Genomic DNA, 17642 nt, shown 5'->3' on the forward strand with positions numbered 1-17642 from the left:
CACAGAGCCTGATGCAGGGCTTGAACTCACAAACTGTGAGATCATGACCTGAGCCGAAATCAATAGTCGGATGCTTAACTGACTGTGCCACCTAGGTGCCCCTATATTTTTAAAAATTGTACTGTAGCATGGAAGTGTTGTGCCTAGATATCCATTATTACAGGCGTAAATATGTAGGTACACGAATGAGGTATCATGTGCATTGCTTTCATGGTGTTCAGTGAATTGATGTAAACCATACAGGCACAGTTTCCAGTATTTGTTAACTGGCTCTCTTTTGGGCTTTGAGCCTAGTAATGAATTGATTTGGTCCTGTGGTCATAAGACTCTCATTATCCAGATGTGCCATTCTCTTTTGTCATGTTTGGTCCAGATTTGTGTGTAGACAGGTATGACCTGTTAAGCTGTATATCTCCTCTCATATTATCATCATCAAGGAAATCAGATGGCTTGTAATCTGCTACAGTTACTGGAATAAAGAATTTATCAAGTGGTACGTGTCATTACATGTTGAAAATGAAGTGAACAAATCTTAACAGTGTTCAAATGTACATATTCCCTTTAGGTTGAAGAAGAGGATGAACTTGAATCCGGAGACCAGGATGATGAGGAAGACGAAGATGAAGATAATGGCAAGGACCAGGGTCCTATCTAGCTTTAAATCTCTAGGAATGGTAGAGACTATATTGTAACTTTGAAGATGGAGTCTTAAGACAGTGCTTTGGTTTGCCTCCACAGAAAATAAAGATTTAGAAACCCAAATGGCAAATACTCACTAATAAGACTATTGATGTATTTTTTAATGATGCCACCCATGTTGAACACCCTAAAACTAACTTCCTGCAGAACACACATCTTTTATTGAAATTCATCTGAATTGTTCCGAATGATAATTTGCGAAGAGCTTCAGACACTAAAAATACACCATTTTAAAGCATATGGTGGCAGTGCTATTTGCCTTAGTTTATTGGTTGTTTACCTATGTTCTGTATTAGTCTATTATTTTCACTTTTCAGAATACGTGACTTTAAGTACTAACACATTTGATTTAATGTGTATTGGAATCATTGTTTCTAAATTCAGCATTGGGCTTCTTAGCTAATGATTTCCCTTTAAAGAAATGGATTTACTGAAAGGCAAGATAGCATGGGCTGGGGCATAATATAGATCGTCAGCCCTCCATCCAGTGTGACTCCTAAGATGGGCAGGATAGGACCGTTTAGAATGAGTGCCTTGACACCTGATATGGCTGCACTCTGTATTGTTTTTCAGGGAAGACACCGAAGGACACTCACAGTTGAGGAGGGTGTTTCTCAGAACGTTTTGCAACAGTGTATTAGCATGCCATTGGGTTGGGTTGGGTTTTATTTTAAGCTAAACTTTAAAACATTACAAAATACCAGCTCATACAACTCAGATTTAGTATTATTGTCTGATTATGATAAAACATAGTATGGTCCTAGTTTTAAAAAGACCCAAACTATGATTTATATAATTTATTGGCATTTTTGCTGAATAGGTTTAAGTCAGATAATAGATTTTTAAAAAGCAAATGAAGCAATGTGTCAAAATTTAATGTTTCATAATAAAAATAGATACTATGTTCACTTAATCCCTGGTCATGGTTCCCTTTTTTAGATTTTGAGGAAAGTATTTTATTCTTAATAAAAGTTGAAGCAGGTGGAAGTGGTAAGAGGAATTCTCTTACTAAAAGTACGTTATAATGGAGGAGTCTTACTGTTCAGAACTAATGAGGATTCTGTAAAACTGGAGGTACTAATTGAAGCAGAAGCAGAAGAGGTTGGAGAAGGGTTTGGATATTTCTAAATTGATCACTGGAGTTCTTTGCAATGATTTCCATTTAAAGAAGGAGGTTTACTTAAAGGCAAGACGGCAAGAGTTGGGGGATAACGTGATTCATCTGCCTCCTGACCTCAGGAATAGTTTGAGCAGTACACTGAGGGGCACAGACTTTTGAAAGAGGAGAAGTGTCTTCCTGTGTCCTGAAAAGGGAGATGGCTGTGTGATACAGAGCACCTGAGAGGGCCCCACTGTGCTTCTTACCCCTTGCCATCCGAGAACCACATGACTATTACTGGACCATAAAATCTTCCTAAAGTTGACACCACGAAATGAACAAATGGTTAATGACTGTATTTTACGCTTTTGTTACAAGGATAAAGAAAAATAGGTCAGGAGTATGAATAAGACTCCTATAGATAACAATACCAAAGATCTTCAGAAAGAAACCTCTGCAAAATCAGTGATCGTTTACCAAAATTCAGTCATTCAGGCAGGCCCGGAGTAGAGAAGATGCGTGGAGGCTTCGTAGCAGTTTAGACTGGAGCCCAAAGGGATATCTTCCTAACTGTAGCCACAGGTTTTTTTTGCCTGGATTCCTTCTAGAGCCTCCTAAAGTGTCTGCCTCCAGGCTGGTTGTTGCCTCTCTACCCCTCGCTCCCACCATCCTCTCTTTTACACTTTCCAAAATGGAGAAAAGACCACAGTTGTCTACTGTCACAGCCCTTAGCCAGGTGGATAAGCCCCTCTGTACTCTGCTGCTCACTAAATTTCCCTTTGAGTATATTTTACAATCACACAAAGATATTTGCTGCTTTTTCATTTCTAACTGTGCTTTTGCACATGTTCTCTCCCCCGCCCATGTGCGAGCCCACTCAGTAAAGACAGTTTCCATGTACAGAGAGCTACAGTAGTGGAGCATTTGTCATAAAGTGCAACACACATTTGTCCTGATGGCTTGAAATTTTATTCAAGTGTGGCGTATACCTCTAGCGCCTCTGAAAGAAAAGAATAATCACCCAAAGTTACTATAAGAGCTAAAGTAACTACTCACATTTGACAGGTTTAAGTTACTAGTCTGAAATTCTGCTGATAGAATATCAAAGCCTTAAGTTTCAAAGTTTTGTTGCGGCCAGGTAAGGGCCGCATAATGCTCATTAAAACCAAAAATCTGTACCATTAGAGCAAAATTCATTGACTCATTCAGTGAATTTGAGTGTGTAACGTGCTGGGTACCTCTGCAGGCACTGGGGATATAGCAGTGAATAAGGCGAAGTCCCTTTCCCATATAACTTACATCATGGAGGAGTCAACGGCAGTAAACAAGTACCTAAGACAGTGTCAAGTGCTGTGTGGCTTCCGGAAAGGAGTTTGCATTTTCTTCTGAGTTTGATGGGAAGCCAGAGGAGTGATCAGGTCTGACTTCTGGTTCGTAGATTACGTTCTGTCGCAAACTGCCTGTGGGAGGAGACCGTTGCCCCTGTCTAAGCAAGAGCAGATGTAGTTCAGGCTACATGGTAGGAGTGGAGGTATCTAAAGCGGTAGGATTGGGCATATGTTTTACAGGTCGGGCTGAGAGGACTTGTTGAATTGCATGTGTGGGGAGCAGGGGCGTAAGAGAAGTCAAGAGTAACCCCCAGAGAAAGGTGGTGGCTCTTGCTGAGCTCAAGAACACTGGAGGAGCCGGTTCCGAGTGCTGATCCAGAATTGTGTTCTGAGGCTTGCTAAATCTGAGACACACAAGTAGATAGATTTACACAAGTAGAAGGGTTGTATCAGATGGATAGAGAAATTTGGAGTTTATTAGGACTGCAAAAATAGCATATGGATGGTATTTAAGTCCATCCAGCAGGATAAGTTCTTGCAGGGGATGAGTGTAGAGAGAAGGCAGCCAAGAGCTGAGGCTTTGGGCAACTCAGTCTTTAGTGGTAAGGAAGGAATCTTTAATGTTCAGTGCACTGTGTGGTAATCTTAACCCAGAGCAAATTTGAGCCTTGGAACTAAAGGGAAAACTGAGAAACCTGTGAGCTTTAAATCGATTTCCTACTGTCTTTTGGAAAATAAAAACTTAATTCATTTCAGAACTGCTTTAATGAGACATTCTGTTGATGCAGAAATCTGCCCTGCTAACCAAATAGAAGATAAGTATCTGAAAATATTCTTTAATTGCATGATATCATTTGAAAGGTGTGTGTTTTTTAATGCACGTTATTTTATCAGATTGCCCCCTTAGTGGATTATTGACTTGCCTCTCTACCAGAAACCCTGAAGAGAAGTGATGGTTCCAATTTTTCTGTCTACAACTCAGAAACTTTAGGATTTTCTGTAATCTTTCAAAATGCAAATTAAGCCAGAGGGAAAACATTAAGGTGTGACACATATATCTATCTTAAGATGTGGTTTCCCTTCCTGCAAATTAACTAATTTTGTCTAGACAGAGGTTTTCTCCATACACACCATAAGCAATTGTGACCAGTTGTTTTAGCTTGAAAAAACTTTTACACACTGACCTTGGTACAATTACATACTACTTTTGATTTCACTCACTGCAACACAAGACCACTCTATAATTACATTTTTCCACCTATGAGGGTGTAAACACATGAATTTCTAATATCGGGTTTACTTCTCATTTTCCAGTTCTGGCTTTTAATTCTAGATTTACTCAAATAAATAAATAAGTACATACATATACAAATTTATTCTCTAAATCTAGAGAAATATGTATAGTGGTGAAACTTGCCATTTTGTGGCTCCTCACTTAAAGTTTTTTCACTTTCTCTGTGACATTTCATGCTTCTCCGGCCCCTGTCAAACAGCTTGTTTCCTCATCACAGAGACGGTGAGACAGATGCCAGTTAGTTGCTGTGGTGGCCTTCGGGTGCACTTTCTGTCAGCATGTTTAAAAGTAGGATGCGCTGAATAAAAGCTTAAGTATTACTTAGGTTTCTGTACCACATTACAAATTACCACAAATTTAGCAACTTAAAAACTACACACATCATCTCACAGTCTTTGGGTCAGGAGTCTGGACACAGCTTAACAGGGTCCTCTGCTCTGGATCACAAGGCTGCGAGCAGGGTTCTGCCAGGCTGTGTTCTCATCTGCAGGCTCCTCTGGGGGGCGGGGGGGGAGGGGGGAGAACCGGCTTCCAAAGCTCATTCACATTGATGGTGGAATTCATGTCTTTATAGCTTTAGAACTGATGGCTTCAGTTTCTTGCTGGGCAGTTGGCTAGAGTCTTCCCTCAGCAACTAATGGTCACTCGTAGTTCCTTGCCTCATGGGATCCTTCAGCATGCTCACTTAACTTTATCAGACCAGCAAGGGGAATCTGTAGCTCCAGTCAGGTGGCCAGGCTGAGTCTCAATACAAAATACTGTAATCACAGAGCAGCATCCATTACTTTGGCATATTCTATTGGCTAAAGGCAAGTCAGGTCCTGCCCGTGTGTGGGAAGGAATTAAACAAAGGAATGAATGGGAGGTGGAGCTTATGGGATGCCACATACTTTTACCTTCTTGAACCTTAATTCTTTGTCAAATATTCTCAGAATAAGGTGGGAGGGGCGCTACCTTTGGAAGGGGGTAGTAAATTTGATAGCAGATGTTTGTATGAAACCCTATCTTACTTAATTCCAGGCTGGGATCTTTGCAAATGGACAAAATAGATCAGAGTAACGATCACATTGGTCAATGATATAACAGTATGAAGCTACCAACCACAGTTCAGATGTTTGTATCACGTATGTGTGTCTTCAGGCCAATTCTCTTCTCTGGGCTTTACTGTCTTTGACTGGTATTACAAGAACACCTCAAACCCAACATATTAAAAACCAAATCCACGTTCCTCCTTTCCCCAAATCTGGTCCTCTTGTAGGCTCATCCCAGGTGAACAGCACCATCCTTTGACCTGATTGTACAAATGAAATTTCAGACTCATCCTTAATACCTGCCTCTCAACTTTGGTTTTAATGCCTAAGAAGTTCTCATTTCTGTCCATTTTCTTCCATTTTGCCATTATTCAGTCCTTGGCTCTTCTCAAGTGTTTGCTCTATTCAAGTTTGGATGTGTTTGTTTAATCCGTTTAATCATATTTGCAGTTTATTCCATCCATTGCTATTTCAATGGATTTCTCATTGAAGGACTCTTCTCTCCCAATTTAATAATCTTGAGTCATAGTAACTACCATTATTCAATGGAAAAATAATTTACTGAGTGTATGAAGTTATAATATTTAAGGTGGCTTGGGTTACAAGTAATAGGAAACTCAATTAGAAAAGACTAGAAGAGTTGGAGACAACAGACCTAGAAAACTCTTGGGAAGTATTGATAACAATGGGCAGTAGAGAAATGGGCCATAGCTGCACTAGGGTTTAGGATCAAGTGAGGGAGACTTTTTAAAATAGAAAATACTAAAGGCTGTATGCTGATGGAAGTAACCAGGGAATGGGAGGGTTTACAGTTGCTACAGTGATGTCCTTGAATGGATGAGTGGGGACAGAGTCTGAAGCATAAGTGGAGGGGGTGGCCTTGCAGTGGAGTGTGGACAATATTTCCATTGTAAGAAGAGGGGAGGTGGACGATGGGTGGGTAAAAAAAAAAGTAATGTTTGGTAGGTGCTGGGGATGTGTAAAAGCTCTCTTCTGATTGCTTCTGTCTTCTCAGCTAAATAGGAAGCAAGAAATCAATTGGAAATAACAGTGGAAGAGGTTTGAGTAAAGTGGAGGAATTGGGAAAAGAGATGTCTTAGAGTGGAGCTTGGGAAACTAAATGGACCAGGAAAATGTAGTTCTGAGCATCAACTTCAGACACAAAAATGCCCAGAGGAATAAGACTTTATCTTCTTCTGCGTCTCTTAATAGCCTGGAAACCTTTCCTTTGAAGCCTCCATGCAATGTCCTGTAAGGGTCTGGGTCTCAGAACTGATTTAAGCCTACCTGGGAGAGTGACCTTGGATCTGCCTTCTCACAGCACTATTTCCTTCACAACTACCAAGTTAAGCTAGAGAGCAATGCTCTGTGCTGACTGCTGGCTGCCTTGTTTGCTGTGAAATCCCAGTCTGCAGAACTGTACCTGCACAGGACGAGTGGTAAATTGGGACCCAGATAATCAGTCAAGTGAACCTATGCACCTTGAACTTCCTTAGCAGTTGTATATGAGTAGCTGAACACTTGGATAGTCCCTGAGCCTTACTGTGCAGTTGTCTTCCTGTTTGTATCCCTCTGTAAAGTCAAAAAATGAAGTATTAGAATAAAGCCTAAGGTAACTTATGAGTTTGACAGTCGAAACCTATGACAATGACTGATGTGGAGCAGAATGGCATTTAAAGCAGAATTGGTATTCAGATCCTTAACTCAGTTTGTATCTTCCTGTCTCATGGCCAGAATTGGCTGGCAGACCCATTTACTGGCAAACCAGTTAGCATCAAAGGGAAAAAGGCCACAGAGATTGTCTTAGCTAATCGCGATTTGCCCCTAGGGTATGGTGAGTGACTGGGTAGCACCTCTTAGAGCACACAGCTTTGTGGGGGCACACAATACTTAGACAAAATTAAAGTTATGAGTTAAGAAGGAAGGCTCGGGGCCGGGACTAGCAGTGAAAGGATATTGGGTAGGTAACCAGTTGTATCTTCTGTGTGCATATGCACAGGATAAAATAGAATCTTCTCTCAGGTCTCAGTAGCTGTTTGCTGAAACAGGGATTGATATCAGAAAGTCCTACTTAGAAGTTGACTTTCATGTTAGATATGAATTATATCACCAGATATGTAACCAAGCACTAAACTCAACTTTCATTTTTCTAATTTTCATACTTCTATGAAATTGTTTAATTTAAAATTTTTTTAAATTTTTATTTATTTTTGAGAGAGAGAGAGAGAGAGAGAGAGCATGAGCAGGGGAGGGGCAGAGAGAGAGAGAGAGAGACAGAATCTGAAGCAGGCTCCAGGCTCTCAGCCGTCAGCACGGAGCCTGACACAGGGCTCGAACCCACGAGCTGTGAGATCGTGACCTGAGCCAAAGTCAGGCGATCAACCAACTGAGCCATCCAGGCACCCCAAAATAATTTTTGTTTAATATATTTTTGGTGATTACCTACCATGTGTAAAGCACTGTAACAGTACCAATGTCTGAAGATTGGTAAAAAACTCATTACATCAGTGTCTTCCTAAACAACTTACTTTTTATTTATTGGTTCTTTCTTAACAAGCATTTGTTCACCTGCAGACTGAGCTCATTAGAAACATTGTGTTCCCCAGCTGGTGATGTTAAGTTGTTCTCCCATTTACCCTATACATTTAATATAGATACTTGTAGTAGAAAGGATAGGCAGACCTAAATCCAAACCCTTGCTCCTACACTATTTAATTTCAGCACGTTTTAATCAGCTCAGGCTACCATAACAATACCAGAGACTAAATGGCTTAAGCAATAGAATTTAATTTCTCATTTCTGGAAACAGGGAAATCAGACAAAGTTGCAGGAGAGGTAGGTTTCCTTCTGAGGCCTCCTCTTGGCTTCTAGAAAGCTGCCATCTTGCTGTGTGCTCATGGCCTCTTCTGCACCTGGAGGGGGAGAGAGAGAAGCTCTCTGGTGTCTCTTTTAAGAACATTCATTCCATCAGTGGGTCCCCCCATCGTGACTGCATCCAACACTAATTACCTCCCAGAGTCTAGATTTTGGAGACAGACTGCCTGAGTTTGAATCCGGACTCTGCCACTTTCCAGTTCTGTGGCCCTGGGGAAGTTATTTATCCTCTCTGTGCCTCCATTTCTTCTACTGTAAAATGGGAATAATAACAGCATCTAGGCCATAGAGCTGTGGATTACACTCCTTAATGTATGTAACTTGTTTAGAACAGTGCATGGCACATCATAAGTCCTCCATAACTGTTTAACTTATTGCTGCTGCTGTTGTTATTGAAAGAAACCTGGCTTGAAGTCAAAAGACACGTGAAGTGCTCATTTTGGAAGCATTTATTTATTTTTAATGTTTATTTCTGAGACAGAGAGCATGAGTCAGGGAGGGGCAGAGAGAGAGGGAGACACAGAATCCGAAGCAGGCTCCAGGCTCTGAGCTGTCAGCACAGAGCCCGACGCAGGGCTCGAACTCACAGACGGTGAGATCATGACCTGAGCCGAAGTCGGACACTCAACCGACTGAGCCACCCAGGCACCCCTGGAAGCATTGATTTAAAATCTCCACTCATTCTATTAGTAACATTGAGAAAGTCACTTAATTTTTCAGTATTATTTCTTCATCTGTAAAATTGGAATAACACTTATTTCTAGAGAATCTGTGTAAGACAGTGATTAAAAGAATAGACTCCAGGGGTGCATGGCTGGCTCAGTCAGTAGAGCATGCAACTCTTGAGCTTGGCGTCATGAGTTCAAGCCCCATGTTGGGTGTAGAGATTACTTAAAAAAAAAAAAAAAACAGCATAGATTCTGGAGTTAACTGGGATCAGATTCTAACGGCACCACATTCAAGCTATGTGATCTGGTGCAAATTACTTAACCTTGTGTGCCTCAGCTTCATTACCTATAAAATAGGGATAATAACTGTACCTTATGTTCATAGGAATGTTGCAGGAATTAAATTAATTCCTAGTTAATATATGTGAAGGTGTCAGAACAGTGTCTGACACTTAGTACATACATGCTGAATAATTGCATGGCACATATAGGAAGTGCCTAATAAGTTTTAGCTAACATTCTTTTCTCGCAGGGTTTTGAGGATTGGCTGTATGAGTAGGCATGAAACCGCTTTATAGAAATTACTGGTTGGGGCGCCCGGGTGGCTCAGTCAGTTAATCGCCCGACTTCAGCTCAGGTCATGATCTCACCCGACTTTGGCTCAGGTCATGTGATCTCACGATGCATGGGCTCAAGCCCCACATCGGGCTCTGTGCTAACAGCTGGGAGGCTGGAGCCTGCTTCAGATTCTGTGTCTCCCTCTCTCTCTGCCCCTTCCCCCGCTCATGGTCTGCCTCTTCAAAATGAATAAACATTTAAAAAAAAAATTTTTTTTTAAAGAAATTACTGGTCAAATGTGAAGACCCAGGAGTCTGCAGTGTAGATTCCTACGGCTATGTAATTAGGCTTAACCAGGATTGGCATGTTCAGGCAGCAGTGACCATTTTCTTTTGGAATTTGGTCCAGTTCAGAGCAACCCACTTAACTGCCTCCTTTAGGTGGGGATGGGTCCTGTTACTATGTTTGTAGCTTGTGAATTGTAGAAGCAAAAGCAGAAGCCGAAGCTGCTTCCAGTATTACTGAGCACTTCACGTATGAAATTCAGGACAAAGCTTTGCACCCTGAGATAAACCAAAAGGATTGGAGTCACCCTCACTCGCTCTGATCTCCGAAATAATAAAGCCTTGAAGATTTCCTGTAAACCTGGACTTCCTAGCCAAAATAACATTCTCTCTGTTTATGCTGGTATCTAAAGACATATCATGACCTTTGAGAAAATTATAATCATGTGGAAAAGTCACTGTTTCCTCACCATGAGCAGACTAATATAATTGTCATAACCTTGGTAATTTGAGGGTTTTTTTTTTTCCTTTAAATACTTGTGTGGGATTTTTGTTTGTTTGTTTTTGTTTTAATTTGGGAAGTCTGTTCTGAAGCCTGTTCTCTTGCACTCTTTGTAAATAAACTTTATCTTTCCTTTTCTAAATGTTTCTGTCTTGGCTTTAGTTGATTGGACTAGAGGTTGCAACCCTGACCCAAGATGGGCCAAATTCTCCCATCCAGGAAGTTGTGTTTATATTCTTTTTCAGCTTCTTAAAGCAGGAAGGTGTGAACTAAAGGACTGTGGAGCAGGGACCTTCACCAGATAGGCATCAGGGAAGTGAAGTTCATCTGCAGAGTAGAATGAGGAAGAGGCAGGGGTGGGGGTGGAGGGAGAGTGGGAACATGGCAGGGATTGGAGGGCAGCCCTGACATCCATCACCTTGACAGCCTCCAGCCTATCAGGCTGTTTTATTCACCTCCCAACACTAACCATTGTCTACACATGTGTGCTGCTGACTTTATAAGAATCAGTGTTAAGCGCCATGAAGACAAGAAAATGGTCTTCATCATTGAGTCCCAACGCCTAGATCAATGCTTGGCATATAGTGGGTACTCCATAAATACTGACTGTATAAGTGAATTCTGTTTACTTGTTCATAATCAAATTACAATTTGGAGAATTTGTGTGCCATTGTTTCAAAGATCTTGTTGTCTGCTTTGTGTTAGTACAAATGAAATTGACCAAATAATCTCATGTGATTAACTTTAAAGCCTGAGACTTTAAAATGATAAGAGCCTCCGTTCATTCCATGGAATGAGTTGCATTATAACGTCACTTTGAGAGGGCAAAGCATCATGGATCATCATGTAGAGGGATCTGGGATGATTCCTCTCAGCCATCCTGAGGTTACAACGATAACCCTTACGAAAAGGAGAAGGGGCAGCCATCTCGTGGTCCTGTTCACTGTGAGAACCTAGAACGTATAATTGCTTGGTTCTATGTGTGACTTACGTGGAACATTAATTATCCAAAGGAAGTTTGCTTAAAATTGCCATTTTCTTCTAAAATGTTCAAAGGAATGTCCTTCATAAGTAGCTTATTAACATGGTTATTATTAGTACAAACTAAAATTTTTCCCACTATCCACAAAACGCTTGTTCATAATAATGAATGGTTTGGCCATAATGAGTATTTTTCTCATTGGGTATTTAATCTATGTTAATACGGATCTGAAAACCTTCCTGTCTCAGTTAAGGAGTAATATGGATCTGTATGGTTCATTTTTGTTTGCTGTCCACGGACTTTGTTGACCTTCCTGAATCAAAATTTTTTCTGTGTGTTGAAATGCCATTTCATAAGCTTAAGTACTCCTTGAATTTTTAAAAATTAAGGTATTTATGATGTCCATCTGTTCCCGGAGTTTCCTTCTTTTTGGGTTTTTAAGTTTCCTCTCCAGCGTGTGCAGGTGTGTGTGATCAGATAAAGCCAGTTGGGAAGGAGCTATTGTTTTTTTAGAGAAGTCACTTTCAAATGATGTGGCAGGATCTTTGACAAGGTTTTGTAAGCTTTTCTTATTACATTTAGATTTCCAGAGGATTTATTTATAATGATGGCACAGAGCATAGGGTAACTGCGGCTTGTTCCCGTCTTCATTGCAAAACCAAAGATCTGTGGTCTAACTGCTCCATGTTATGTTTATTTGGGCAAAGAAACATTCCTTTTAAGTCCCACCTGTATGACCACTTGGCTGAATTGTGCTCTCGGAACATTTTCTTCATTCTTTCTGATTCTCATCTGCTTTATGTTATGCGATAATGCCTATAATCCTGTGATAATTTCACGTTTTCTTTTTCTTGTCTTCTTTAAGAAAGAAGGCAACTTTTGTTCAAACTGACTCTTTTTTTTTAAGAAGGCTTCATACCCAACGTGGGTCTTGAACTCAAGACCCTGAGATCAAGAGTCCCACATTCCACCCAAGTGAGCCAGCCAGGTACCCTCTGTTCACATTGAATTGAAAGCATTCTTAGGGGTGATTTGCAGGACCTTGGATGAAAATGGACCCATAGTCACTGTCTTTGACAGTATACTACTATCTGTCACTTAACAATTGAGTTCTCATGCAACTAACCTGATTCTGCATCATTCTCTACATTTTAAACAATCTGCAAAGTTCTGGGCTTTGGTCTCTAGTTTCTATCCTTCTTACTCTGTATAATGGAAATAGCCTGAACTGATTAAGTTAAATATAATCAAATTGTAAGGGAAGACTAAGTGAGCATGAATAACAAGTTGTACACCTCGTCAAAAGGATATTCAAATAGAGAATGACCTTGGAAGACTGTTGTGTCACTCAGAACTCTATCCCTGTTACTAAGGAATTACCGGGACGGTTCATCTATTCAGCATTTGTCACTGCAGCAGCCTCTCCAGTTGTCTCTTGACTATGTCTAAATGATGGTAATTTTTCTAAAGTCTTGAAATGTAAATGATTCCTATCGGGCACAAGCCCAGAGACTGAGCCTACTGTTAATGGCCTGCTCATCCAATTGCCTTTAATGGAGATACAATAGCCACTAAGATCTTTACCAAGCCCCTGGGTATTAGAGGACAGTTTTGGCAATTAGTGCAGCAGCAGCTATTGGTTTTGAACTCTCTGCAGCCATGAGTCTGACTTTAAGCAGGTGATTATTTCCTCCAGTGGTAGACAAGTGGACTTTTGTGTGTTCCTTTTATAGCCACATGAAACTTTTTGTTGTTTTTATTTTTTTTGGCAATCTTCATTTTTTTTTAATGTTTTTATTTATTTTTGAGACAGAGAGAGGCAGAGCATGAGCAGGGGAGGGGCAGAGAGAGAGGGAGACACAGAATCCGAAGCAGGCTCCAGGCTCCAAGCTGTCAGCACAGAGCCCGATGCGGGGCTCGAACCCACGGACTGTGAGATCACGACCTGAGCCGAAGCCGGACGCTTAACCGACTGAGCCACCCAGGCGCCCCTACAATCTTCATTTATTAAAGGTCTTTTTGATGACCTGACTTAGCCACGAGTGGCTACTAGGTTGCACCATATATGACAGTTGCTGTACCCAGTTGAGGTCATGACACCACATTTTGCTCAGTGGGACATTATTCTCTTCAATTAGTCATGTGGCAGCACAAAAAAAGAATGGATATGTTCGGTATTTTTTAAATTCTTTTTTTTTTTTTTTTTTTTTTTTTTTTTTTTAATTCTTTTAAAATTTTAATTCCAGTTCAGTTAAAATAGAGTACCATATTAGTTTCAGGTGTACAAGATAGTGATTCAACAATTCTACACATTACTCTGTGCTCATCATGAGAAGTGTTCTCTTTAATCCCTCCCCTTCACCTGTATCACCTCCCCTCTTACCCACCTCCCCTCTGGTAACCATCAGTTTGTTCTCTATAGTTAAGAGTCTGTTTCTTGGTTTGTCTCTTGTTTTTCCTTTGTTCATTTGTTTTATTTCTTAAATTCCACATATGAATGAAATCATATGGTATTTTTCTTTGACTCATTTCACTTAGCATTATACTCTCTGGATCCATCCATGTTGTTGTAAATGGCAAGATTTCAATTCTTTGTTATGGTTGAATAATATTCCATTTTACATATGTACCACATCTTCCTTTTCCATTCATCAATCAATGGACACTTGGGCTGCTTCCATGATTTGGCTGTTGTAAATCACGCTGCAATAAACACAGGGGTGCATATATTCTTTCAAATTAGTGTTTTTGTATTCATTGGGTAAATACTAGTAGAATTACGGGATCATATGGTAATTCTATTTTTTTAAGTTTATTTATTTATTTTGAGAGAGAGACAGAGACAGAGACAGAGAGAGAATCCTACACAGGCTTCGTGTTGTCACTGCAGAGCCCGACTCAGGGCTCAGTCTCACGAATGGTGAGATCATGACCTGAGTGGGAATCAAGAGTCAGATACTTAATCTACTGAGCTGCACAGGTACCTATGGTAATTCTATTTTTAATTTTTTGAGGAACCTCCATACTGTTTTCCATAGTGGCTGTACAAGTTTGCATTCCCATACACGGTGCATGGGAGTTCCTTTTTCTCCACATCCTTGCCAACACTGTTGTTTCTTGTGTTTTTTATTTTACCCATTCTGACAGTTGTGAGGTGATATCTCATGGTGGTTTTGATTCACAAGAATGGATATTTTTGATGGGCTATGCATCTGCCACCATGTAGGAACAGTAAAATCTTTAGGCAAGCTTTGAAAGCCACTAAGATACTTTCTTATGTCCAGTAAGAACACTTTCCCTCTACCCTTTTAGGTTTAATGAATGGGATCCTGTGAATTTAACAAAAGACAGATGAACAGAAAAGGAATACAAATTTATTTTTTTAAGTGTATAGGAGTTGAAAGAAAAGTGAAACTAGAAAGGGCTCGACTTGGGGTTGGATTTGGGGTTCACAGACAATAAATTATGGGGAACTAGGAAGTAGAGGGACTAATGGAAGATAGGGTTATTTAAGTTTGTTGATGCAAACTCATGTCAGTGTTGACTCTCCGTCTCTGATGATAAGAATGCTCTTCTCTTCCTGGTACAGTTGGGGGGCACACCTTCACAAAGGGAGATTTATGCCCTTCTTTCAGGCAGATAAGGAAAAGGTAGGGAGCTACTCCTGGAGCTGTTAATTCTCAATTGCTTTCAGCTCAAAATTAACCTATACCAAAATGGCATATTTGGGGTGACATATCCTAATCCCCTTCAAATGCTAACCCATTTTTCAGAGTAGAAGATTGCAGTGTAAGAAAAAATTGAAAGAAATTTGTGTCCCCAACTCCTTTTCCTATGATGTTGAAAATGCTTTCTTCTGTCACATTTCCCTTCAAAGTCAACAGGTCTATAACGCAAGAGAGTAAACTTATATTTCTAAATTTAATTCCTTGCTACAAGAGCTTTTGTGATGTCTAAGACTCTGAAGTACAGAGATTATTCCAAACCAGAGAAGGACCACATTAAGTCTCTCAGGCTGCTCTGTTTTTGCCCAACTGCATGGTTTTCTTCCTTTTCTCCTATTTCTTCATCTCACGCTAGCACATGCTGTGGCAACAATAGCCCCATCTGTTCAAGTATTTCCTTCTCCTTTCTTCTGGATTCTTTATTAATGCACACATTTTCCCACATGGAGTACAATGTAAAAAAGTCCCAGTGGTACCATACAATTGTTATCACTAGGATTTCGATTTCTCTTTCCATTTTACAACTTAATGTTTCTGTGTTACGTCTAGGAATATAAGATACTATATAAATATGAGAGAACTGTAAGATACTCATTCTGATACTGCAAGATTCCCTTGGGTCTGCTTCTTTTTACCTTCTGATTTCATCTTCATGACTAGTGGTGAGCTGGAACTGTTTGTTAAATCTTTAGGGATTTTGTGAGCTGCTTTTTACACATGGCCCTTATTAATATTGAATTATAGGGGCGTGTGGGGGCTCAGTCAGTTAAGCGTCTGAGTTTCTTTAAATTTTTTTAATGTTTATTTATTTTTGACAGAGACAGAGCATGAATGGGGGAGGGGCAGAGAGAGAGAGAGAGAGGGAGACACAGAATCCAAAATTAGGCTCCAGGCTCTAAGCTGTCAGCACAGAGCCCAATGCGGGGCTCAAACTCAGGGACCGCGAGATCATGATCTGAACCAAAATCGGACACAACCGACTGAGCCACCCAGGTGCCCCATGCGTCTGAGTCTTGATCTCAGCTCAGGTCATGATCTCAGGGTTCGTGGGATCAAGCCCCACATTGGGCTCTGTGAGGTCAGCATGGAGCCTGCTTGGGATTCTCTCTTCACTCTCTGCTCCTCACCCCGCCCCCTGCCCATGCTCTGTGTCTCTCAAAAAAAATTTTTTTTAAGTTTGAATTATGTACATATATGATTAAATAAACTATATTAAAAACAAAAGTAATAAGTACTCTAAACTCATCAGTCCCTAATTATTTACTATATGTTATCATATTATTGTCTATGCTCTTGAGGCTATTCATGCCATCATATCACCCTGTATGGAGGAAACACTGCACACAGTCCTCACAATTCCATTAGTGCCACATGGCCAAACGCTACACGTCAGCTCTTCATCCCCCCAGACAGCCAGTTGTTAATCATGTGCCAGCACACCCCTGCTCTAAGCCCACAAAATGTTGCTTGTACGAAGCTTTCACAACTGAATCCTCACTTTCGTATCATTCTTTTTCCTTCCAATTTCAAGATTCACGTAGCCGGTTCATAGAAATGTTCCTATCAAGCCACATGTTCTGTCCTTTCAGCCATGTCTAAATAGGATGGCTTCAGCTTTAAGATTAGCTGAATTTGTCTGTCAAATCCGTTAGCTTCTTCCTTTTGAGCCAGCTCTAAGTTCCTGGTTTCATGTGCTGCACACAGGACGCCACTAACAGCTCTGAGTGAATCTCTGTCAGGTGCGCCACCATCAGATCGGGTGGTTGTGAAGCTGTTCGGTAACAGTCGCCTGCCTGGTTGGCTGTGGTATTAGTTTCTCGTGTGTGCCCAGTGTTCCGTTATCATCCCCACCAACTCACTCTCTGAAGACATTTTGTCAGTGCAGCCAGTGTGCCAGTGGAGGAGAATCTGATTTAACTGAGAAGAAAACTGGCGTATTTTAAAAAATCTCCTGCTAGAACAGTTCCTTTCTGAGCCTTTTCCTTTAAGAATTATCCAATGAGATGGGGTGCCTGGGTGGCTCAGTTGGTTAAGCGTCCGACTTAGGCTCAGGTCATGATCTCACAGTCCGTGAGTTCGAGCCCTGTGTCGGGCTCTGTGCTGACAACTCAGAGCTTGGAGCCCACCTCAGATTCTGTGTCTGCCCCTCCCCTGCTCATGCTCTGTCTCTCTCTGTCTCAAAAATAAACAAAAAAACATTCAAAAATTTTTTTTCAAAGAAAAAATTATCCAATAAGAATTATTCTATTTGTTACAATCTAGGGTATCTCACTCTGGAGGCCACAGCTCAAGTATTGGAAACCAATGACATCAGGATTATTTCAATAGTCTAAAGAGTACTGTAGGAATTAAAAGTGTAAATGACCAACCTTAGAATCTTTCCAGATTTGGTAGGAATAATTTGAGAACAGGAGATTGTAAATTCCTAGGGCAGGAAGAAAAAAAAAAAAAGGGCAGGGAACAGGTGGCAAATTACTATGGCTTCCCAATTTTGCCTGAAATTGTTTTTTTCATAAAAATCCTAAACCGTTCAGAAATGATTTAGGAGTTGCACCATTTGATTTTTTTTTTTTTAATTTTTTTTTTTTAACGTTTATT

General features: G+C 40.5%; 2 protein-coding genes across 6 annotated transcripts in view; one reads left to right on the forward strand and one right to left on the reverse strand.

Moving 5' to 3' along the window:
* The window catches only part of USO1 (USO1 vesicle transport factor), a 93075-nt gene extending 91463 nt beyond the window's left edge, over positions 1-1612 (forward strand). For all 3 annotated transcript variants that reach the window (XM_060654846.3, XM_060654844.3, XM_060654845.3), the window contains one exon: positions 566-1612. In XM_060654846.3, the coding sequence (XP_060510829.1) occupies positions 566-655 (90 nt within the window). In that variant the 3' untranslated portion in view covers positions 656-1612. The remainder of the gene's footprint in view (positions 1-565) is intronic.
* A 6552-nt stretch (positions 1613-8164) lies between these two features.
* The window catches only part of LOC144616172 (uncharacterized), a 30698-nt gene continuing 21220 nt past the window's right edge, over positions 8165-17642 (reverse strand). Inside the window, exons 5-6 of one of the 3 annotated variants that reach the window (XM_081795530.1) lie at positions 17414-17469; positions 8165-8363 (exon numbers count right to left, since the gene is read on the reverse strand). In XM_081795530.1, coding sequence (XP_081651656.1) covers positions 8237-8363; positions 17414-17469 — 183 coding nt within the window. In that variant the 3' untranslated portion in view covers positions 8165-8236. Of the gene's footprint in view, positions 8364-13946; positions 14023-17413; positions 17470-17642 lie in introns of those variants that run through there. The other 2 variants (XM_078446031.2, XM_078446032.2) reach the window with 2 other exon arrangements.

Source organism: Panthera onca, chromosome B1, assembly GCF_046562875.1.
Source record: "Panthera onca isolate mPanOnc1 chromosome B1, mPanOnc1 haplotype 2, whole genome shotgun sequence".
NCBI classification, from domain to species: domain Eukaryota; kingdom Metazoa; phylum Chordata; class Mammalia; order Carnivora; family Felidae; genus Panthera; species Panthera onca.